Source organism: Oncorhynchus masou, chromosome 29 (genome assembly GCF_036934945.1).
Source record: "Oncorhynchus masou masou isolate Uvic2021 chromosome 29, UVic_Omas_1.1, whole genome shotgun sequence".
Classification (NCBI taxonomy): domain Eukaryota; kingdom Metazoa; phylum Chordata; class Actinopteri; order Salmoniformes; family Salmonidae; genus Oncorhynchus; species Oncorhynchus masou.
In genome coordinates, this window is record NC_088240.1 from 1,919,591 (window position 1) to 1,943,034 (window position 23,444).

At 48.0% G+C, this 23,444-nt stretch overlaps 1 protein-coding gene across 1 annotated transcript in view; it reads right to left on the reverse strand.

The window, feature by feature from the left end:
- The window catches only part of LOC135521386 (insulin-like growth factor 2 mRNA-binding protein 3-B), a 107,204-nt gene that overhangs the window by 16,605 nt on the left and 67,155 nt on the right, over positions 1–23,444 (reverse strand). The window contains exons 7-8 of the mRNA XM_064947287.1: positions 6,663–6,785; positions 4,947–5,082 (exon numbers count right to left, since the gene is read on the reverse strand). Coding sequence (XP_064803359.1) covers positions 4,947–5,082; positions 6,663–6,785 — 259 coding nt within the window. The remainder of the gene's footprint in view (positions 1–4,946; positions 5,083–6,662; positions 6,786–23,444) is intronic.

Genomic DNA, 23,444 nt, shown 5'->3' on the forward strand with positions numbered 1-23,444 from the left:
AGTGTGTAGTGTACTCACTAGGAAGGGTCCGGGGTGTAGTGTACTCACTAGGAAGGGGCTGTAGTGTGTAGTGTACTCACTAGGAAGGGTCCGGGGTGTAGTGTACTCACTAAGAAGGGGCTGTAGTGTATAGTGTACTCACTAGGAAGGGTCCGGGGTGTAGTGTACTCACTAGGAAGGGTCCGGGGTGGAGTGTTCTCACTAGGAAGGGTCCGGTGTGTAGTGTACTCACTAGGAAGGGTCCGGGGTGTAGTGTTCTCACTAGGAAGGGTCCGGGGTATAGTGTACTCACTAGGAATATTGTATTGTACTCAAGGAAGGGGCGTAGTGTGTAGTGTACTCACTAGGAAGGGGCTGTAGTGTGTAGTGTACTCACTAGGAAGGATCCGGGGTGTAGTGTACTCACTAGGAAGGGGCTGTAGTGTAGTAGTGTACTCACTAGGAAGGGTCCGGGGTGTAGTGTACTCGCTAGGAAGGGGCTGTAGTGTGTAGTGTACTCACTAGGAAGGGTCCGGGGTGTAGTGTACTCACTAGGATGGGGCTGTAGTGTGTAGTGTACTCACTACGAAGGGTATGGGGTGTAGTGTACTCACTAGGAAGGGGCTGTAGTGTGTAGTGTACTCACTAGGAAGGGTCCGGGGTGTAGTGTACTCACAAGGAAGGGGCTGTATCATGTGTGTAGTGTACTCACTAGGAAGGGTCTGGGGTGTAGTGTACTCACTAGGAAGGGGCTGTGTGTTAGTGTACTCACTAGGGTGGTCCAGGGGTGTAGTGTACTCACTAGGAAGGGGCTGTAGTGTGTAGTGTACTCACTAGGAAGGGGGGGTGTAGTGTACTCACTAGGAATCATGTGTGTAGTGTACTCACTAGGAAGGGTCCGGGTGGTACTCTAGGAAGGGGCTGTAGTGGTGTGTACTCAGGGGAGGGTCAGATCATGTAGTGTTCACTAGGAAGGGGCTGTAGTGTAGTAGATTACTCACTAGGAAGGGTCCGGTGGTGTGCTCCTCGGGTGTGTGTTGCTGCTGGGTGAGACAGACCAACCTGTGGAGAAGATTGTGTGTTGGAGCATTCATGGTGAGCCAGGGATAAGGTTCAGTTTGTGTGTTGAAGAGATGAACAGAGGCACACGGGAGTGTGTGTGTGACAGATCCCTTTTTTATCTACTCTCCCAGAGAGTTAAGCATTTCACTGTACCTGAAATGTTGCCATATTGTGTAGTAACCCTGTTGTCTGGCCAGATGTCCGTCTGACAGCAACACTACACCTTTCTGGTTCACCTGACCAGTCTACTTCATGCTTTAGAAAGCTTGATATCATTTAGCAAACGCACTGAGCAGTAATGTTTTATAATTAAAACATCTTCATGTAAATGTCATAGATCTGGCATAAATATGACTGAAGATTATATTTTATGACATCTTAATTAGAAAATGCATCTTGTGCCAGGAAATGTATCATTGGAGGTCACTGTGAAACCTACTGTTATTCTTTAGAATTTAACAAGCATAGATTTGTTTTTGTGTGCCAAATTAGAAGAAAAAAAAAGTGACTAGAGGCCACGAGTAACTTGGTCAAACATAATGGCACCGATCAGACTATAGGTGGCGCTGCTGTAAGCAGTCTCCCTTAAACCCTCATATCCTTCGCCCTGTTTGACCTTTAAACTTTGTATGAAGGTGTTTTTCCTCATGCTGAACACATTTGCCTCAAGGACCCATGAGGTCCATCAGGATAGGTTTTCCTCGATCTTTGAAATTTTAGAAAATCTTTAAAAATATATATTCTCATGAACCTTAAGTCCAAATAACACCAACTTTGGTAAGTAGTCCCAAAGGCTGGTCATGGCTCACATCAACACCATTATCCCAGAAACCCTAAACCCACTCCAATTTGCACACCAACCCAACAAACAGATCCACAGATGACGCAATCTCTATTGCACTTCACACTGCCCTTTCCCACAGGAAACAAAAGGAACACCTATGTGAGAATGCTATTCATTGACTACAGTTCAGCGTTCAACACCATAGTGCCCTCAAAGCTTATCAATAAGCTAAGGACCCGGGGACTGAACACCTCCCTCTGCAATTGGATCCTGGACTTCCTGACAGGCCACCCCCAGGTGGTAAGGGTAGGTAACAACACATCCGCCACGCTGATCCTCAACACGGGGGCCCCTCAGGGGTGCGTGCTCAGCCCTCTCCCGTACTCCCTGTTCATTCATGACTGCACGGCCAGGCACAACTCCTACACCATAATTAAGTTGCCAGTGATAGGCCTTGATCACCGACAACGACGAGACAGCCTATAGGGAGGAGGTCAGAGACCTGGTCGTGTCGTGCCAGTACAACAACCTCTCCCTCACTGTGATCAAGACAAAGGAGATGATTGTGGACGACAGGAAAAGGAGGACTGAGCGCTCCCCCATTTTCATCGAAGGGGCTGTAGTGGAGCAGGTTGAGAGCTTCAAGTTCCTTGGTGTCCACATCCCCAACAAACTATCATGGTCCAAACATACTAAGACAGTTGTGAAGAGGGCACGACAAAGCTTATTCCCCCTCAGGAGACTGAAAAGATTTGGCATGGGTCCTCAGATCCTCAAATGGTTCTACAGCTGCACCATCGAGAGCATCCTGACTGGTGGCATCACTACCTAGTCTAGGTCCAAAAGGGTTCTTAACAGCTTCTACCCCCCAGCCATAAGACTGCTGAACAGATAATCAAATGGCTACCCAGACTATTTTCCTTGCCCCCCCCCCCCCCTCGTTTACACTGCTGCTACTCTCTGTTTATTATCTATGCATAGTCACGTTAACTCTACCTTCAGTACATGTACACTACCTTTCAAAAGTTTGGGGTCACATAGGAATTTCCTTGTTTATGAAAGAAAAGCTAAAAAAAATGTCCATTCAAATTGATCAGAAATATAGTGTGGACATTGCAAACCATAGTCTGTTTTTTTATGATGGTTTTGGAGCAGTGGCTTTGTACCCGTTTCCTCCAGCATCTTCACAAGGTCCTTTGCTGTTGTTCTGGGATTGATTTGAACTTTTCACACCAAAGTACGTTCATCTCTAGGAGATTTAACGCATCTCCTTCCTGAGCGGTATGACGGCTGTGTGGTCCCATGGTGTTTATACTTGATGAACGTGGTACCTTCAGGCGTTTGGAAATTGCTCCCAAGGATGAACCAGACTTGTGGAGGTCTACAATTTTTTTTCTGAGGTCTTGGCTGATTTATTTTGATTTTCCCATGATGTCACGCAAAGAGGCACCAAGTTTGAAGGTAGGCCTTGAAATAGATCCACAGGTACACCTCCAATTGACTCAAATGATGTCATTTAGCCTATCAGAAGCTTCTAAAGCCATGACAACATTTTCTGGAGTTCTCCAAGCTGTTTAAAGGCACAGTCAACTTAGTGTATGTAAACTTCTGACCTACTGGAATTGTGATACAGTGAATTATAAGTGAAAGAATCTGTCTGGAAACATTTGTTGGAAAAATGACTTGTGTCATGTAGATGTCCTGACCGACTTGAAAAACGAGTTAGATGGCTGCACCAGACCAGCTAGTGGCACTGTAGAGGTCATTGGCACCAGTGGCACAATGGGATACTAGAACAATAACTGTTGATCAATTGGACTTTGTCTTATGCAAATGTATGTTAGATTTTAATTATGTAGATGACCAATGTGAAATATTGTGTTATCTATATATATATATATATCACATAATATTGTTGCTGAAAAACAGTCTTAACGTAGTGAAAAATGTATATTGTATTGTGGAAAATGTGAAACTGGAAGTCCTACTACCACTTGCGCAATCATCAGAGAGAGAGAGAGAAACGGCGTAATAGAGTGCTTTGTTACCCAACTGAGTCATTGCTGCTCACAGCTATATTTATGAAATACTGTTTTCAGAATGAATTATTCTCAATGTTGCATAACATAGTCAAGTCACCAGTTATGTCTCTGTGTGGTTGAAATCTCACAGGTGCACACTGATGTCATGACTGAGTGTGTGTTGGAGCTGGGTGAGACTGTATCAGTGTGTGTTGGAGCTGGGTGAGACAGGGATGAGATATCAGATCATGTGTGTTGGAGCTGGGTGAGACAGGGATGAGGTATCAGATCATGTGTGTGTTGGAGCTGGGTGAGACAGGGCTGTGGTATCAGATCATGTGTGTTGGAGCTGGGTGTTCAGATCATGTGTGTGTTGGAGCTGGGTGAGACAGGGCTGAGGTATCAGATCATGTGTGTTGGAGCTGGGTGAGACAGGGCTGTGGCATCAGATCATGTGTGTGTGGAGCTGGGTGAGACAGGGCTGTGGTATCAGATCATGTGTGTTGGAGCTGGGTGAGACAGGGATGAGGTATCAGATCATGTGTGTTGGAGCTGGGTGAGACAGGGATGAGGTATCAGATCATGTGTGTTGGAGCTGGGTGAGACAGGGCTGTGGTATCAGATCATGTGTGTTGGAGCTGGGTGAGACAGGGATGAGGTATCAGATCATGTGTGTGTTGGAGCTGGGTGAGACAGGGCTGTGGTATCAGATCATGTGTGTTGGAGCTGGGTGAGACAGGGATGAGGTATCAGATCATGTGTGTTGGAGCTGGGTGAGACAGGGCTGTGGTATCAGATCATGTGTGTTGGAGCTGGGTGAGACAGGGATGAGGTATCAGATCATGTGTGTTGGAGCTGGGTGAGACGGGGCTGTGGTATCAGATCATGTGTGTTGGAGCTGGGTGAGACAGGGATGAGGTATCAGATCATGTGTGTTGGGGCTGGGTGAGACAGGGCTGTGGTATCGGGTGGGTGGGGTGGGAAGTGAAGTGTTAGAGTTTGTGCTGCTATAGGAATGAGTCAGAGGCCAAGCTAACCAACTCACACAGCCAGACAGACAGCCAAACTGACAGACAGCCAGTGTTTACATGAAGCCTTACGTTAACAGCAGCGATGTCGTTCTCGTAGGCGTCCCTCAGTTTCCTCATGACCTCCCCCTCAGCCTTACAGCACGCCTCCATACTGCCCTTCACTGTGATGGTCCTCTCTGGGTTACAGATGGTTATGTCCTGTAACCTGGAACACATACATCAAGTCAGCAAGTAACCCTAACGCTTCCCTGGGTTACAGATGGTCAGGACACATCTGGATTCCCTTATAGATGTTCCTCTCTGGGTTACAGATGGTCCAGACACATCTGGATTCCCTTATAGATGGTCCTCTCTGGGTTACAGATGGTCCAGACACATCTGGATTCCCTTATAGATGTTCCTCTCTGGGTTACAGATGGTCCAGACACATCTGGATTCCCTTATAGATGGTCCTCTCTGGGTTACAGATGGTCCAGACACATCTGGATTCCCTTATAGGTGGTCCTCTCTGGGCTACAGATGGTCCAGACACAAGCTGTTAACCTTTGTAGCGCAGGGCATAGCATATAGATCCTGGATGGCAGGAAGCTTGGCCCCAGTGATGTACTGGGCCGTATGCACTACCCCCTGTAGCACCTTACGGTTGGATGCTGAGCAGTTGCCATACAAGGCGGTGATGCAATTGGTCAGGATGCTCTTGATGGTGCAGCTGTAGAACCTTTTGAGGATCTGGGGACCCATTCAAAATCTATTCAGTCTCCTGAGGGGGAAAAGGTGTTGTCGTGCCCTCTTCACAAATGTCTTGGTGTGTTTGGACCATGTTAGTTTGTTGGTGATGTGGATGTGGACACCAAGGAACTTGACGCTCTCAACCTGCTCCACTGCAGCCCGCTCGATGAGAATCGGGGGCGTCCTCGGTCCTCCTTTTCCTGTAATCCATGATCAGCTCGTTTGTCTTGATCACGTTGAGGGAGAGGTTTTTCTCCTGACACCACACTGCCAGGTCTCTGACCTCCTCCCTTTAGGCTGTCTCATCGTTGTCGGTGTGTGAAGGTGAACGGAAAGGCTCTGGAGCAATGAACCGCCCTTGCTGTCTCTGCCTGGCCGGTTCCCCTCTTTCCACTGGGATTCTCTGCCTCTAACCCTATTACAGGGGCTGAGTCACTGGCTTACTGGTGCTCTTCTATGCCGTCCCTAGGAGGGGTGCGTCACTTGAGTGGGTTGAGTCACTGACGTGATCTTCCTGTCCGGATTGGCGACCCCTCGGGTTCGTGCCGTGGGGAGAACTTTGTGGGCTATACTCAGCTTTGTCTCAGGATAGTAAGTTGGTGATTGAAGATATCCCTCTAGTGGTGTGGGGGCTGTGCTTTGGCAAAGTGGGTGGGGTTATATACTGCCTGGTTGGCCCTGTCCGGACGTATCATTGGATGGGGCCACAGTGTCTCCGGACCCCTCCTGTCTCAGCCTCCAGTATTTATGCTGGTCAGTCTGTTATATCTGGAGTATTTCTCCTGTCTTATCCAGTGTCCTGTGTGAATTTAAGGGCTTTATAAATTCATTTGATTGAGGTAGTTGGTGACTGAGTCTGTACAGTCGGTAGTTGTGACTTGCTATAGTGACTGGTGTGTGTGTATGTGCGTGTGTGTGTGTTTGGGTGCGTGCGTGCGTAAGTTGATTTAGGATGTATAAACGGCTGAAATGAATTGAGCATTACTTTACATGCAACACTGTGGGAAGAACAGCACAGTGAAACCAAACACAGAGAGAGAGGTAGCTGGCTCTTACGAGGAGATAGTAATCTTGGTCCCTGTCTCTTCTTCTATCTTCTTCAGGTTTCTTCCCTCCTTACCGATCAGTCGTCCCACCAGACTGTTGTGGGCCAGGATCTTCAGAGGAATCTCCTCCTCCCTGTAGGAAGAGAGGGTTAGTGAATCAATAACAGCTGCATTGAATAGAAGGCCACGGCTCCAGACCATTGATGTGGCATGAGGAATGTTATGTTGGGGTGGGATGAGTTGGCATGGGTGTGAGGAATGTTATGTTGGGGTGGGATGAGTTGGCATGGGTGTGAGGAATGTTATGTTGGGGTGGGATGAGTTGGCATGGGTGTGAGGAATGTTATGTTGGGGTGGGATGAGTTGGCATGGGTGTGAGGAATGTTATGTTGGGGTGGGATGAGTTGGCATGGGTGTGAGGAATGTTATGTTGGGGTGGGATGAGTTGGCATGGGTGTGCGTGTCAGAATGAACTGGCTGGGAAGTGAAACACTGATTAGAATGTGAAAGCTTCATGTGGGCTGAGGGAGGAAGGAGATGAGACAGAGAGGGGGGGATAGGGAGGAGGAGGTGTTAGAGGAGGGCTGGAGGAGATGATAGAGGTGAAAGAAGAAGGGGAGGAGGTGGGGGTAGAGGGGAGGAGGTGGGGGTAGAGGAGAGGGGTGGAGAGGAGGGAGAGAGGTGAGGGGGTGTCGTAATGGTGTAGTATGGGTTTGTGGTAGTGAGGGTGTTTGGGTGGTAATGGTGTAGTAGTGACGGTGTTGGGGGGTAGTAATGGTGTAGTAGTGAGGGTGTTGGGGGGTAGTAATGGTGTAGTAGGTTAGTAGTAGTGAGGGTGTTGGGATAGTAATGGTGTAGTATGGGTTTGTAGTAGTGAGGGTGTAGTAGTGAGGGCATTGGGGGTAGTAATGGTGTAGTAGTATTGGTGTAGTAGTGACGGAGTTGGGGGGTAGTAATGGTGTAGTAGGGATGTAGTAGTAATGGCGTAGTAGTGAGGGCGTTGGGGGTAGTAATGGTGTAGTAGGGGTGTAGTATTAATGGTGTAGTAGTGACGGTGTTGGGGGTAGTAAGTAGGTTTGTAGTAGTGAGGGTGTTGGGGTAGTAGGGTGTAGTAGTGAGGGTGTTGGGGTAGTAATGGTGTAGTAGTGAGGGTGGTGGGTGGTAGTAATGGTGTAGTAGTGAGGGTGTGGGTGGTAGTAATGGTGTAGTAGGTTTGTAGTAGTGAGGGTGTTGGTGTAGTAATGGTGTAGTGTGTTTTAGGGGTGTAGTAATGGTGTAGTAGTGAGGGTGTAGTAATGGTGAAGTGTGTAGTAGAGGTGTAGTAATGGTGTGGGGTGTAGTGTAGATGTAATGGTGAGGGTGTGGTAATGGTGTAGTAGGGGTGTAGTAATGGTGTAGTGTGTTTTAGGGGTGTAGTAATGGTGTTGGGGTAGTAGTGAGGGTGACAGACTTCTCCCCATCCTAGCTACTGTTGTATCGATGTGTTTTGACCATAACAGTTTACAATCCAGGGTTAACTCCAAGCTGTTTAGTCACCTTCAACTTTCTTCAATTTCTACATGATTTATTACAAGATTTAGTTGAGGTTTAGAGTTTAGTGAATGATGTCCCAAATACAATGCTTTTAGTTTTAGAAATATTTAGGACAAACTTATTCTTTGCCACCCACTCTGAAACTAACTGCAGTTCTTTGTTAAGCGTTTCAGTCATTTCAGTCTCTGTAGTGGCTGACGTGTATAGTGTTGAGTCATCCACATGCATAGACAGAATGGCTTTGGCATGTTGGAAGTAAGTAAAGACTGAAAGAAGCAAGGGGCCTGGGGATTTCCTGATTCTGCCTGGATCACTGTTGGAGAGGCTTCCATGAAAGAACAGCCTCTGTGTTCTGTTACAAAGGTAACTCTTTATCCACAATATAGCAGGGGGTGTAAAGACATATGTAGCACGAGAAATCAGGTTCATGAAATCAGTAACTTGCTGACATCAGATAACATTCATACATTAGCCATTTCTGAGACTCACTTAGATCATTCATTTGATGATACTGCACTAGCAATACAAGGATATAAAATCTATAGAAGAGACAGACATGCTTATCGGGGAGGTGTTGTATATATTCAGAGCCATATCCCTGTAATGTTTATAGGGGAGGTGTTGTATATATTCAGAGCCATATCCCTGTAATGCTTATCGGGGACATGTTGTATATATTCAGAGCCATATCCCTGTAATGTTTATAGGGGAGGTGTTGTATATATTCAGAGCCATATCCCTGTAATGTTTATAGGGGAGGTGTTGTTGTATATATTCAGAGCCATATCCCTGTAATGCTTATAGGGGAGGTGTTGTATATATTCAGAGCCATATCCCTGTAATGTTTATAGGGGAGGTGTTGTATATATTCAGAGCCATATCCCTGTAATGTTTATAGGGGAGGTGTTGCTGTATATATTCAGAGCCATATCCCTGTAATGCTTATAGGGGAGGTGTTGTATATATTCAGAGCCATATCCCTGTAATGTTTATAGAGGAGGTGTTGTATATATTCAGAGCCATATCCCTGTAATGTTTATAGGGGAGGTGTTGTATATATTCAGAGCCATATCCCTGTAATGTTTATAGGGGAGGTGTTGTTGTATATATTCAGGGCCATATCCCTGTAATGTTTATAGGGGAGGTGTTGTATATATTCAGAGCCATATCCCTGTAATGTTTATAGGGGAGGTGTTGTATATATTCAGGGCCATATCCCTGTAATGTTTATAGGGGAGGTGTTGCTGTATATATTCAGAGCCATATCCCTGTATTGTTTATAGGGGAGGTGTTGTTGTATATATTCAGAGCCATATCCCTGTAATGCTTATAGGGGAGGTGTTGTATATATTCAGAGCCATATCCCTGTAATGTTTATAGGGGAGGTGTTGTATATATTCAGAGCCATATCCCTGTAATGTTTATAGGGGAGGTGTTGTATATATTCAGAGCCATATCCCTGTAATGCTTAGAGAAGATCTTAAGTGTTATTGAAGCGTTGTGGTGGCAGGTTGACCTGGCACATCTGAAGCCTTTTCTTTTGGGGTGCTGCTAACGGTCAGTATCTAAATAATATGTGTGAAATAACAAAGAGTTGCAGTCTGTTTTGGAATGGGTGTCTAGTAATAAACTGGTCCTGAACATCTCTTAAAGGAAGACATTTGGTAAAAATCCTTCCCTAAGTTCGAGACCTCAGCTGAACCTGGTAATGAATGGTGTGGTGAGGCTGTTGAACAAGTTGAGGAGACTCAATTACTATGTGTGCCTTTTTATTTATCAAGTTCTGTCCGTAAGCTGTTCTTGTCTATTTAATGTTCTGTATTATGTCGTGTTTTTCCAGCAGCAGACTATGATAATGTCAAAAGCCACACTGAAGTCTAGCAAAACAGCCCCCACAATAATTTTTATAACCAATTTCTCTCAGCCAATCATCAGTCATTTGTGTAAGTGCTGTGCTTGTTGAGTGTCCTTCCCGACATGCGTGCTGAAAGTCTGTTGTAAATTTGTTTACTGTGAAATACCATTGAATCTGGTCAAACATTTTTTCCAGACGTTTACTAAGGGTTGGTAACAAGCTATTTGGTCGGCTATTTGAGCCAGTAAAGGGGGCTTTACTATTCTTCGGTATCAGAATGACTTTCGCTTCCCTCCAGGCCTGAGGGCACACGCTCTATTAGGCTTCAATTGAAGATGTGGCAATACCGTACTCTATCATCCTCAGTCATTTGCCAAGTCTTCAGACCCCGGTGGCTTGTCATTGTTGATAGACTACAATACTTATTTCACCTCTTCCACACTAAGGTTACGGAATTCAAAATTACAATGTTTGTCTTTCATAATGTGGTCAGATATACTTGGATGTGTAGTGTTAGTGTTTGTTGCTGGCATGTCATCCCTAAGTTTGCTACTCTTGCCAATAAAAAAAATTATTAAAGAAGATCAAATCAAATCAAATGTATTTATTTGTCACATACACATGGTTAGCAGATGTTAATGCGAGTGTAGCGAAATGCTTGTGCTTCTAGTTCCGACAATGCAGTAATAACCAACAAGTAATCTAACTAACAATTCCAAAACTAATTTCTTAAACACAGTGTAAGGGGATAAAGAATATGTACATAAAGATATGAATGAGTGATGGTGCAGAGCAGCATAGGCAAGATACAGTAGATGGTATCGAGTACAGTATATACATATGAGATGAGTATGTAAACAAAGTGGCATAGTTAAAGTGGCTAGTGATACATGTATTACATAAGGATGCAGTCGATGATATAGAGTACAGTATATACGTATGCATATGAGATGAATAATGTAGGGTAAGTAACATTATATAAGGTAGCATTGTTTAAAGTGGCTAGTGATATATTTACATCATTTCCCATCAATTCCCATTATTGAAGTGGCTGGAGTTGAGTCAGTGTCAGTGTGTTGGCAGCAGCCACTCAATGTTAGTGGTGGCTGTTTAACAGTCTGATGGCCTTGAGATAGAAGCTGTTTTTCAGTCTCTCGGTCCCAGCTTTGATGCACCTGTACTGACCTCGCCTTCTGGATGATAGCGGGGTGAACAGGCAGTGGCTCGGGTGGGTGTTGTCCTTGATGATCTTTGTGGCCTTCCTGTAACATCGGGTGGTGTAGGTGTCCTGGAGGGCAGGTAGCTTGCCCCCGGTGATACGTTGTGCAGACCTCACTACCCTCTGGAGAGCCTTACGGTTGTGGGCGGAGCAGTTGCCGTACCAGGCGGTGATACAGCCCGCCAGGATGCTCTCGATTGTGCATCTGTAGAAGTTTGTGAGTGCTTTTGGTGACAAGCCAAATTTTTTCAGCCTCCTGAGGTTGAAGAGGCGCTGCTGCGCCTTCTTCACGATGCTGTCTGTGTGAGTGGACCAATTCAGTTTGTCTGTGATGTGCATGCTGAGTAACTTAAAACTTACTACCCTCTCCACTACTGTTCCATTGATGTGGATAGGGGGGTGTTCCCTCTGCTGTTTCCTGAAGTCCACAATCATCTCCTTGGTTTTGTTGACGTTGAGTGTGAGGTTATTGTCCTGACACCACACTCCGAGGGCCCTCACCTCCTCCCTGTAGGCTGTCTCGTCGTTGTTGGTAATCAAGCCTACCACTGTTGTGTCGTCCGCAAACTTGATGATTGAGTTGGAGGCGTGCGTTGCCGCGCAGTCGTGGGTGAACAGGGAGTACAGGAGAGGGCTCAGAACACACCCTTGTGGGGCCCCAGTGTTGAGGATCAGCGGGGAGGAGATGTTATTACCTACCCTCACCACCTGGGGCGGCCCGTCAGGAAGTCCAGTACCCAGTTGCACAGGGCGGGGTCGAGACCCAGGGTCTCGAGCTTGATGACGAGCTTGGAGGGTACTATGGTGTTAAATGCCGAGCTGTAGTCGATGAACAGCATTCTCACATAGGTATTCCTCTTGTCCAGATGGGTTAGGGCAGTGTGCAGTGTGGTTGAGATTGCGTCGTCTGTGGACCTATTTGGGCGGTAAGCAAATTGGAGTGGGTCTAGGGTGTCAGGTAGGGTGGAGGTGATATGGTCCTTGACTAGTCTCTCAAAGCACTTCCTGATGACGGAAGTGAGTTCTATGGGGCGATAGTCGTTTAGCTCAGTTACCTTAGCTTTCTTGGGAACAGGAACAATGGTGGCCCTCTTGAAGCATGTGGGAACAGCAGACTGGTGTAGGGATTGATTGAATATGTCTGTAAACACACCAACCAGCTGGTCTGCGCATGCTCTGAGGGCGCAGCTGGGGATGCCGTCTGGGCCTGCTGCCTTGCGAGGGTTAACACGTTTAAATGTTTTACTCACCTCGGCTGCAGTGAAGGAGAGACCGCATGTTTCCGTTGCAGGCCGTGTCAGTGGCACTGTATTGTCCTCAAAGCGGGCAAAAAAGTTATTTAGTCTGCCTGGGAGCAAGACATCCTGGTCCGTGACTGAGCTGGATTTATTCTTATAGTCCGTGATTGACTGTAGACCCTGCCACATACCTCTTGTGTCTGAGCCGTTGAATTGAGATTCTACTTTGTCTCTATACTGTCACGCCCTGGTCGAAATATATTATGTTTATTCTTCATTTATTCGGTCAGGCCAGGGTGTGACATGGGTTATTGTGGTGTGTTTTTGTCTTGGGGTTTTGTGGGATGTCTAGCGTTAGTCTATGGCTGCCTGAGGCGGTTCTCAATCAGTCAGGTGATTATCGTTGTCTCTGATTGGGAACCATATTTAGGCAGCCATAGTCTTTGTGTGTTTGGTGGGTGATTGTCCTTAGTGTCCTTGTTCATGTCGCTGTGTTAGTTTACACTAGTATAGGCTGTTTCGGTTTTCGTTTCGTTCATTTCGTTCTTTGTTTTTGTAGTATTTGTATTGATTCGTGTTTACGTTTGTTGATTAAACATGGATCGCAATCTACACACTGCATTTTGGTCCGACTCTCCTTCACCGCATGAAAACCGTTACATATACTGACGCTTAGCTTGTTTGATAGCCTTACGGAGGGAATAGCTGCACTGTCATATTACCAGACACCTTGCCCTGATTAAAAGCAGTGGTTCGCGCTTACAGTTTTACGTGAATGCTGCCATCAATCCACGGTTTCTGGTTAGGGAATGTTTTAATCGTTGCTATGGGAACGACATCTTCAACGCACGTTCTAATGAACTCGCACACCGAATCAGCGTATTTGTCAATGTTGTTGCCTGACGCAATACGAAACATGTCCCAGTCCACGTGATGGAAGCAGTCTTGGAGTGTGGAATCAGCTTGGTCGGACCAGCGTTGGACAGACCTCAGCGTGGGAGCTTCTTGTTTCAGTTTCTGTCTGTAGGCAGGGATCAGCAAAATGGAGTCGTGGTCAGCTTTTCCGAAAGGGGGGCGGGGCAGGGCCTTATATGCGTCGCGGAAGTTAGAATAACAGTGATCCAAGGTTTTGCCAGCCCCGCAATCGATATGCTGATACATTTTAGGGAGTCTTGTTTTCAGATTAGCCCCTCTTTTACGAAGTCGTTTTTTTGGGTCGCCGGGTGGGATCCATTCCGTTGTCCTGGTTGAGAGGCAGAACACAGGATCCGCTTCGCGAAAGTCATATTCTTGGTCGTACTGATGGTGAGTTGACGCTGATCTTATATTCAGTAGTTCTTCTCAACTGTATGTAATGAAACCTAAGATGACCTAGGGTACTAATGTAAGAAATAACACGTAAAAAAACAAAAAACTGCATAGTTTCCTAGGAACGCGAAGCGAGGCGGCCATCTCTGTCGGCGCCGGAAGTCATCAAGATGGCAATATCAGTAAGTTTTGATGAATGAGCCATCTGATTCAATTAATGATGGTGCTGAGTTTAAATATAATTTAAGGTGCTACTAAGCTTTTTACTATCATTCTTTATATAATTTATCTTTGTTTCATAATATAGTTTCTTCTTTTTATTCAGTTTAGTCACATGATTTCTCAATTTGCAGATGTTAATGGGCACATGGTTAGCAGATGTTAATGGGCACATGGTTAGCAGATGTTAATGGGCACATGGTTAGCAGATGTTAATGGGCACATGGTTAGCAGATGATAATGGGCACACGGTTAGCAGATGTTAATGGGCACACGGTTAGCAGATGTTAATGGTCACACGGTTAGCAGATGTGATTTTTGTTTTAGATTCCGTCTCTCACAGTTGAAGTGTACCTATGATAAAAATTACAGACCTCTACATGCTTTGTAAGTAGGAAAACCTGCAAAATCGGCAGTGTATCAAATAGTTGTTCTCCCCACTTTACATATGAGATGAGTAATGTAAACATTATATAAAGTTGCATAGTTTAGTAGGGGTGTAGTAGTGAGGGTGTTGGGGTGTAGTAATGGTATAGTAGGGGTGTAGTTGTGAGGGTGTTGGGGTGTAGTAAGGGTATAGTAGGGGTGTAGTAGTGAGGGTGTTGGGGTGTAGTAATGGTATAGTAGGGGTGCAGTAGTGAGGGTGTTGGGGTGTAGTAAGGGTATAGTAGGGGTGTTGGGGTGTAGTAAGGGTGTAGTAGTGAGGGTGTTGGGGTATAGTAAGGGTATAGTAGGGGTGTAGTAGTGAGGGTGTTGGGGTGTAGTAATGGTATATTAGGGGTGTAGTAAGGGTATAGTAGGGGTGTAGTAGTGAGGGTGTTGGGGTGTAGAAATGGTATAGTAGGGGTGTAGTAAGGGTATAGTAGGGGTGTAGTAGTGAGGGTGTTGGGGTGTAAGGGTATAGTAGGGGTGTAGTAGTAGGGTGTTGGGGTGTAGTAATGGTATAGTAGGGGTGTAGTGTAAGGGTGTTGTAAGGGTATAGTAGGGTGTAGTAGTGAGGGTGTAGTGAGGGTGGGGTGTAGTAAGGGGTAGGGGTGTAGTAGTGAGGGGTAGTGTAGGGTATAGTAGGGGTGTAGTAGTGAGGGTGTTGGGGTGTAGTTGGGGGGGTATAGTAGGGGTGTAGTAGTGAGGGTGTTGGGGTAGTAAGGGTATAGTAGGGGTGTAGTAGTGAGGGTGTTGGGGTGTAGTAAGGGTATAGTAGGGGTGTAGTAGTGAGGGTGTTGGGGTGTAGTAATGGTATAGTAGGGGTGTAGTAAGGGTATAGTAGGGGTGTAGTAGTGAGGGTGTTGGGGTGTAGTAATGGTATAGTAGGGGTGTAGTAGTGAGGGTGTTGGGGTGTAGTAAGGGTATAGTAGGGGTGTAGTAGTGAGGGTGTTGGGGTGTAGTAAGGGTATAGTAGGGGTGTAGTAGTGAGGGTGTTGGGGGTATAGTAAGGGTATAGTAGGGGTGTAGTAGTGAGGGTGTTGGGGTGTAGTAAGGGTATAGTAGGGGGTAGTAGTGAGTAAGGGTATAGTAGGGGGGTAGTGAGGGTGTTGGGGTGTAGTAAGGGTATAGTAGGGGTGTAGTAAGGGTGAGGGTGTAGGGGTGTAGTGGTGAGGATGTGGGGTGTAGTAAGGGTATAGTAGGGGTGTAGTAGTGAGGGTGTTGGGGTGTAGTAATGGTATAGTAGGGGTGTAGTAAGGGTATAGTAGGGGTGTAGTAGTGAGGGTGTTGGGGTGTAGTAAGGGTATAGTAGGGGTGTAGTAAGGGTATAGTGAGGGTGTAGTGAGGGTGTTGGGGTGTAGTAAGGGTATAGTAGGGGTGTAGTAGTGAGGGTGTTGGGGGTGTATAGGGTATAGTGGGGTGTAGTAGTATGAGGGTGTAGTAGTGGTGTTAGGGTAGTAAGTAATGGTATAGTAGGGGTGTAGTAGTAGTAGTAATGGTATAGTAGTAGGGGTGTAGTAGGGGTGTAGTAAGGGTATAGTAGGGGTGTAGTAGTGAGGGTGTAGGGGGTGTAGTAATGGGTAGGGGTGTAGTAAGGGTATAGTAGGGGTGTAGTAGTGAGGGTGTTGGGGTGTAGTAATGGTATAGTAGGGGTGTAGTAGTATAGGGGTGTAGTAGTGAGGGTGTTGGGGGTGTAGTAAGGGGGTATAGTAGGGGTGTAGTAGTGAGGGTGTTGGGGTGTAGTAATGGTATAGTAGGGGTGTAGTAAGGGTATAGTAGGGGTGTAGTAGTGAGGGTGTATGGGGTGTATAGTAGTGAGGGTGTTGGGGTGTAGTAAGTATAGTAGGGGTGTAGTAGTGTATAGTAGGGGGTGTTGAGGGTGGGGGTGTAGTAAGGGTATAGTAGGGGTGTAGTAGTGAGGGGTGTAGGGTGTGTAGTAATGGTATAGTAGGGGTGTAGTAATGGTATAGTAGGGGGTGTAAGGGTATAGTAGGGGTAGTAAGGGTATAGTAGGGGGTGTAGTGAGGGTGTTGGGGTGTAGTAAGGGTATAGTAGTAGGGGTGTAGTAGTGGGGTGTAGTAAGGGTATAGTAGGGGTGTAGTAGTAGGGTGTTGGGGTGTTGGGGTGTATGGTATAGTAGGGGTGTAGTAGTGAGGGTGTTGGGGTGTAGTAATGGTATAGTAGGGGTAGTAGTATAGTGGGGTGTAGTAGTGAGGGTGTTGGGGTGTAGTAAGGGTATAGTAGGGGTGTAGCTCCCAGGGTGTTGGGGTGGGGTAGTAAGGGTATAGTAGGGGTGAGTAAGGGTATAGTAGGGGTGTAGTAGTGAGGGTGTTGGGGGTAGTACTGGTAAGGGTGTAGTAAGGGTATAGTAGGGGTGTAGTAGTGAGGGTGTTGGGGTGTAGTAAGTAATGGTAGTAGTGAGGGTGAGAGGTATAGTAGGGGTGTAGTAGTGAGGGTGTTGGGGGAGTATAGTAGAGACAGGGGTGGTGTAGGTGAGGGTGTTGGGGTGTAGTAAGGGTATAGTAGGGGTGTAGTAAGGGTATAGTAGGGGTGTTAGTAGTGAGGGTGTTGGGGTGTAGTACTGTATAAAGGGTGTTGGGGTGTAGGCTATAGTCCAGTAGTGAGGGTGTTGGGGTGTAGTAATGGTATAGTAGGGGTGTAGTAGTGAGGGTGTTGGGGTCCAGTAATGATGGAGAGAGTAGGGGTCAGTAAGGGTATAGTAGGGGTGTAGTGGATGTTGGGACATAGTAGGGGTGTAGTAGTGAGGTGTTGTCCACCCTAGTGAGGGTGTTGGGGTATATAGGGGTGTAGTAGTGAGGGTGTTGGGGTGTGTAAGGCTAGGGGTGTAGTAGTGAGGGGTGTTGGGGTTGGGGTGTAGTAAGTATAGTAGGGGTGTAGTAAGGGTATAGTAGGGGGTAGTAGTGAGGGTGTTGTTGGGGTGTAGGGTATCCAGGGGTGTATAAGGGTATAGTAGGGGTGTAGTAGTGAGGGTGTTGGGGTGTAGTAAGGGTATAGTAGGGGTGTAGTAAGGGTATAGTAGGGGTGTAGTAGTGAGGGTGTTGGGGTGATGGAGTAGGGGTGTAGACAGGTGTAGGGGTGTAGTAAGGGTGTCCAGGGGTGTAGTAGTGAGGGTGTTGGGGTGTAGTAAGGGTATAGTAGGGGTGTACTAAGGGTATAGTAGGGGTCCAGTAGTGAGGGTGTTGGGGTGTAGTAAGGTCATAGTAGGGGTGTAGTAGTGATGGGAGAGTAATGGTATAGTAGGGGTGTAGTAGTGAGGGTGTTGGGGTGTAGTAATGGTATAGTAGGTGTGTAGTAAGGGTATAGTAGGGGTGTAGTACAGGGTGTTGGGGTGTAGTAAGGGTATAGTAGGGGTCCACCCTGAGGGTATAGTAGGGGTGTACAGTGAGGTGTTGGGGTGAAATGGTATAGTCCACCCTGAGGGGTGTAGTAGTGAGGGTGTTGGGGTGTAGTAATGGTATAGTAGGGGTGTAGTAAGGGTATAGTAGGGGTGTAGTAGTGAGGGTGTTGGGGTGTAGTAAGGGTATAGTAGGGGTGTAGTAACGGTATAGTAGGGGTCCAGTAGTGAGGGTGTTGGGGTGAGTAAGGGTATAGTAGGGGTGTAGTACAGGGTCACTGAAAGGTATAGTAGGGGTGTAGTGGTGAGGGTGTTGGGGTGTAGTAAGGGTATAGTAGGGGTGTAGTAGTGACATAGTAATGTAAAATAGGGGTGTACCCTGATGGGGGAGTAAGGGTATAGTTGGTGGTGTAGTAGTGAGGGTGTTGGGGTGTAGTATGGGTATAGTAGGGGTGTCCAGTGGGGGTGTTGGAGTAAGGGATAGTAGGGGTGTCAGTGAAAGGTGTCCACCCTGATGGAGTAGAGACAGACAGGGTGTGGGGTGTAGTAAGGCTGTCCACCCTGTAATGGTATAGTAGGGGTGTAGTAAGGGTATAGAGGGGTGTAGTAGTGAGGATGTTGAAAGGGGTGTAGTAGTGAGGGTGTTGGGAGTAGTAATGGTATAGGTCAGTAAGGGTATAGTAGGGCTGTAGTAGTGAGGGTGTTGGGGTGAGTAAGAGACAGTACAGGTCAGTAGAAAGGGTGTCCACCCTAATGGATGGTAGTAGTTGGGGTGTTGTAGTGAGGGTGTAGTAAGGGTATAGTAGGGGTGAAAGGCTGTTGGGGAGTAGTAATGGTATAGTAGGGGTGTAGTAAGGGTATAGTAGGGGTGTAGTACAGGGTGTTGGGGTCACTAAGGGTATAGTAGGCTGTAGTACCCAGTAAGGGTATATAGGGGGAGAGAGGGACAGAAGGTCACTGTAGTAGTTGGGGTGTTCCAGTGAGGGTGTAGTAAGTCACTGTTATAGTAGGGATGCTATAGTAGGTCACTGAAAGTCTGTGGCCCACCCTGCATGATATCCAGGACAGACAGGTCACTGAAAGGCTGTCCACCCTGGGGTGGCGTGGATGGTGAGACAGACAGGTCACTGAAAGGCTGTCCACCCTGATGGAGAGAGACAGACAGGTCACTGAAAGGCTGTCCACCCTGATGGAGAGAGACAGACAGGTCACTGAAAGGCTGTCCACCCTGATGGAGAGAGACAGACAGGTCACTGAAAGGCTGTCCACCCTGATGGAGAGAGACAGACAGGTCACTGAAAGGCTGTCCACCCTGATAGAGAGAGACAGACAGGTCACTGAAAGGCTGTCCACCCTGATGGGAGAGACAGACAGGTCACTGAAAGGCTGTCCACCCTGATGGGAGAGACAGACAGGTCACTGAAAGGCTGTCCACCCTGATAGAGAGACAGACAGGTCACTGAAAGGCTGTCCACCCTGATGGAGAGACAGACAGGTCACTGAAAGGCTGTCCACCCTGATGGAGAGAGACAGACAGGTCACTGAAAGGCTGTCCACCCTGATGGAGAGAGACAGACAGGTCACTGAAAGGCTGTCCACCCTGATGGAGAGAGACAGACAGGTCACTGAAAGGCTGTCCACCATGAGGGACAGAGACAGAAAGGTCACTGAAAGGCTGTCCACCCTGATGGAGAGAGACAGACAGGTCACTGAAAGGCTGTCCACCCTGATGGAGAGAGACAGACAGGTCACTGAAAGGCTGTTCACCCGGAGGGACAGAGACAGACAGGTCACTGAAAGGCTGTCCACCCTGATAGAGAGACAGACAGGTCACTGAAAGGCTGTCCACCCTGAGGGAGATAGGCAGACAGGTCACTGAAAGGCTGTCCACCCTGAGGGAGAGAGACTGACAGGTCACTGAAAGGCTGTCCACCCTGAGGGAGAGAGACAGACAGGTCACTGAAAGGCTGTCCACCCTGATGGAGAGAGACAGACAGGTCACTGAGAGGCTGTCCACCCTGATGGAGAGAGACAGACAGGTCACTGAAAGGCTGTCCACCCTGATAGAGAGAGACAGACAGGTCACTGAAAGGCTGTTCACCCTGATGGAGAGAGACAGACAGGTCACTGAAAGGCTGTCCACCCTGATAGAGAGACAGACAGGAGGTCACTGAAAGGCTGTCCACCCTGATGGAGAGAGACAGACAGGTCACTGAAAGGCTGTCCACCCTGATGGAGAGAGACAGGAGGTCACTGAAAGGCTGTCCACCCGTGAGGGGAGAGGACAGACAGGTCACTGAAAGGCTGTCCACCCTGAGGGAGAGAGACAGACAGGTCACTGAAAGGCTGTCCACCCTGATGGAGAGAGAGACAGACAGGTCACTGAAAGGCTGTGAGGGGAGGGAGACAGACAGACAGGTCACTGAAAGGCTGTCCACCCGGAGGGAGAGAGACAGACAGGTCACTGAGAGGCTGTCCACCCTGAGGGAGAGAGACAGGAGGTCACTGAAAGGCTGTCCACCCTGATGGAGAGAGACAGACAGGTCACTGAAAGGCTGTCCACCCTGATGGAGAGAGACAGACAGGTCACTGAAAGGCTGTCCACCCTGAGGGAGAGAGACAGACAGGTCACTGAAAGGCTGTCCACCCTGATGAGAGTGACAGACAGGAGGTCACTGAAAGGCTGTCCACCCTGATGGGGGAGAGACAGACAGGTCACTGAAAGGCTGTCCACCCTGATGGAGAGAGACAGACAGACAGGTCACTGAAAGGCTGTCCACCCGGAGGGAGGGGAGACAGACAGGTCACTGAAAGGCTGTCCACCCTGAGAGGGAGACAGACAGGTCACTGAAAGGCTGTCCACCCTGAGGGAGAGAGACAGACAGGTCACTGAAAGGCTGTGACCCTGAGGGAGAGAGACAGACAGGTCACTGAAAGGCTGTCCACCCTGATGGAGAGAGACAGACAGGTCACTGAAAGGCTGTCCACCCTGAGGGAGAGAGACAGACAGGTCACTGAAAGGCTGTCCACCCTGATGGGAGAGACAGACAGGTCACTGTGGCTGTCCACCCTGATGGAGAGAGACAGGAGGTCACTGAAAGGCTGTCCACCCTGATGGAGAGACAGACAGGTCACTGAAAGGCTCTCCACCCTGATGGGAGAGACAGACAGGTCACTGAATGGCTCTGTCCACCCTGATGGAGAGAGACAGACAGGTCACTGAATGGCTGTCCACCCTGATGGAGAGAGACAGACAGGTCACTGAATGGCTCCTGTGAGGGAGAGAGACAGACAGGTCACTGAAAGGCTGTCCACCCTGATGGAGAGTGACAGACAGGTCACTGGGCTGTCCACCCTGATGGAGAGAGACAGACAGGACTTCTCTATGGCTCTGTGAGGGGAGAGGAGAGTCAAGGTCACTATGGCTCCCTGATGGAGAGGAGAGTCAGACTTCACTATGGCTCTGTCCACCCTGATGGAGAGAGACAGACAGGTCACTGAATGGCTCTGATGGAGGGAGAGGAGACAGGTCACTGAATGGCTCTGTGATGGGGGAGAGGAGAGTCAACATAATCTATGGCTCTGGGGTGAGGGGAGTTAATTCAGCAACTGATTTAACTGAAATGGATCATACTTCAGAGGGATATTTGACCAGTCAAAGGACTGTGTCTCTGTGAGGAGAGGAGAGTCAACTTCTCTATGGCTCTGTTTAGTGAGGTTCTTGATGGTTAGCCCTCCTGCCGATGAGTCAACTCTCTATGGATCTGTGATGGGAGAGGGAAGTCACATGTTTCTGTGGCTCTGTGAGCCCCCGAGGGTCAATTTCTGGCTATGGCTCTGTCCTGGGGAGACCGACATCAACATCCTGGGGCTCTGTGAGGGCGGAGCTGCATCCATATCCATGGATCTGTGACCCTGAAGGAGTAGCCCTCAAAGAGTCAACTTCTCTATGGCTCTGTGAGGGGAGAGGAGAGTCAACTTCTCTATGGCTCTGAGAGTGGAGAGGGTTAGCCCTCAAACTGCTGACCCGTCAACTTCTCTATGGCTCTGTGAGGGGAGAGGAGAGTCAATTTCTCTATGGCTCTGTGAGGGGAGAGGAGAGTCAATTTCTCTATGGCTCTGTGAGGGGAGAGGAGAGTCAATTTCTCTATGGCTCTGTGAGGGGAGAGGAGAGTCAACTTCTCTATGGCTCTGTGAGGGGAGAGGAGAGTCAACTTCTCTATGGCTCTGTGAGGGGAGAGGAGAGTCAACTTCTCTATGGCTCTGAGAGGGGAGAGGATTAGCCCTCAAACTGCTGACCCGTCAACTTCTCTATGGCTCTGTGAGGGGAGAGGAGAGTCAACTTCTCTATGGCTCTGTGAGGGGAGAGGAGAGTCAACTTCTCTATGGCTCTGTGAGGGGAGAGGAGAGTCAACTTCTCTATGGCTCTGAGAGGGGAGAGGAGAGTCAACTTATCTATGACTCTGTGAGGGGAGAGGAGAGTCAACTTCTCTATGGCTCTGAGAGAGGAGAGGGTTTCCCTCAAACTGCTGAGAGGAGAGTCAACTTCTCTATGGCTCTGTGAGGGAGAGGGAGTCAACTTCTCTATGGCTCTGTATGGCTCTGTGAGGGAGAGGAGAGTCAACTTCTCTATGGCTCTGTGAGGGGAGAGGAGAGTCAACTTCTCTATGGCTCTGTGAGGGGAGAGGAGAGTCAACTTCTCTATGGCTCTGTGAGGGGAGAGGAGAGTCAACTTCTCTATGGCTCTGTGAGGGAGAGGAGAGTCAACTTCTCTTTGGCTCTGTGAGAGAACAGAAGAGTCAACTTCTCTATGGCTCTGTGATGGGAGAGGAGAGTCAATTTCTCTATGGCTCTGAGGGGAGAGGAGAGTCAATTTCTCTATGGCTCTGTGAGGGAGAGGAGAGTCAATTTCTCTATGGCTCTGTGAGGGGAGAGGAGAGTCAACATCTCTATGGCTCTGAGAGGGGAGAGGAGCCCTCAAACTGTCAACTTCTCTATGGCTCTGTGAGGGGAGAGGAGAGTCAACATCTCTATGGCTCTGAGAGGGGAGAGGGTTTCCCTCAAACTGCTGAGGGGAGAGTCAACATCTCTATGGCTCTGTGAGGGGAGAGGAGAGTCAACTTCTCTATGGCTCTGTGAGAGAACAGAAAAGTCAACTTCTCTATGGCTCTGTGAGAGAAGAGGGGAGTCAACTTCTCTATGGCTCTGTGAGGGGAGAGGAGAGTCAACATCTCTATGGCTCTGAGAGGGGAGGGTTAGCCCTCAAACTGCTGAACATCTCTATGGCTCTGTGATGGGAGAGGAGAGTCAACATCTCTATGGCTCTGTGAGGGGAGAGTCAATTTCTCTATGGCTCTGTGAGGGGAGAGTCAACATCTCTGTGGCTCTGTGAGGGGAGAGGAGAGTCAACTTCTCTATGGCTCTGTGAGAGAACAGGAGAGTCAATTTCTCTATGGCTCTGTGAGGGGAGAGGAGAGTCAACTTCTCTATGGCTCTGTGAGGGGAGGGAGAGTCAATTTCTCTATGGCTCTGTGAGGGAGAGTCAACTTCTCTATGGCTCTGTGAGGGGAGAGGAGAGTCAACATCTCTATGGCTCTGTGAGGGGAGAGTCAATTTCTCTATGGCTCTGTGAGGGGAGAGTC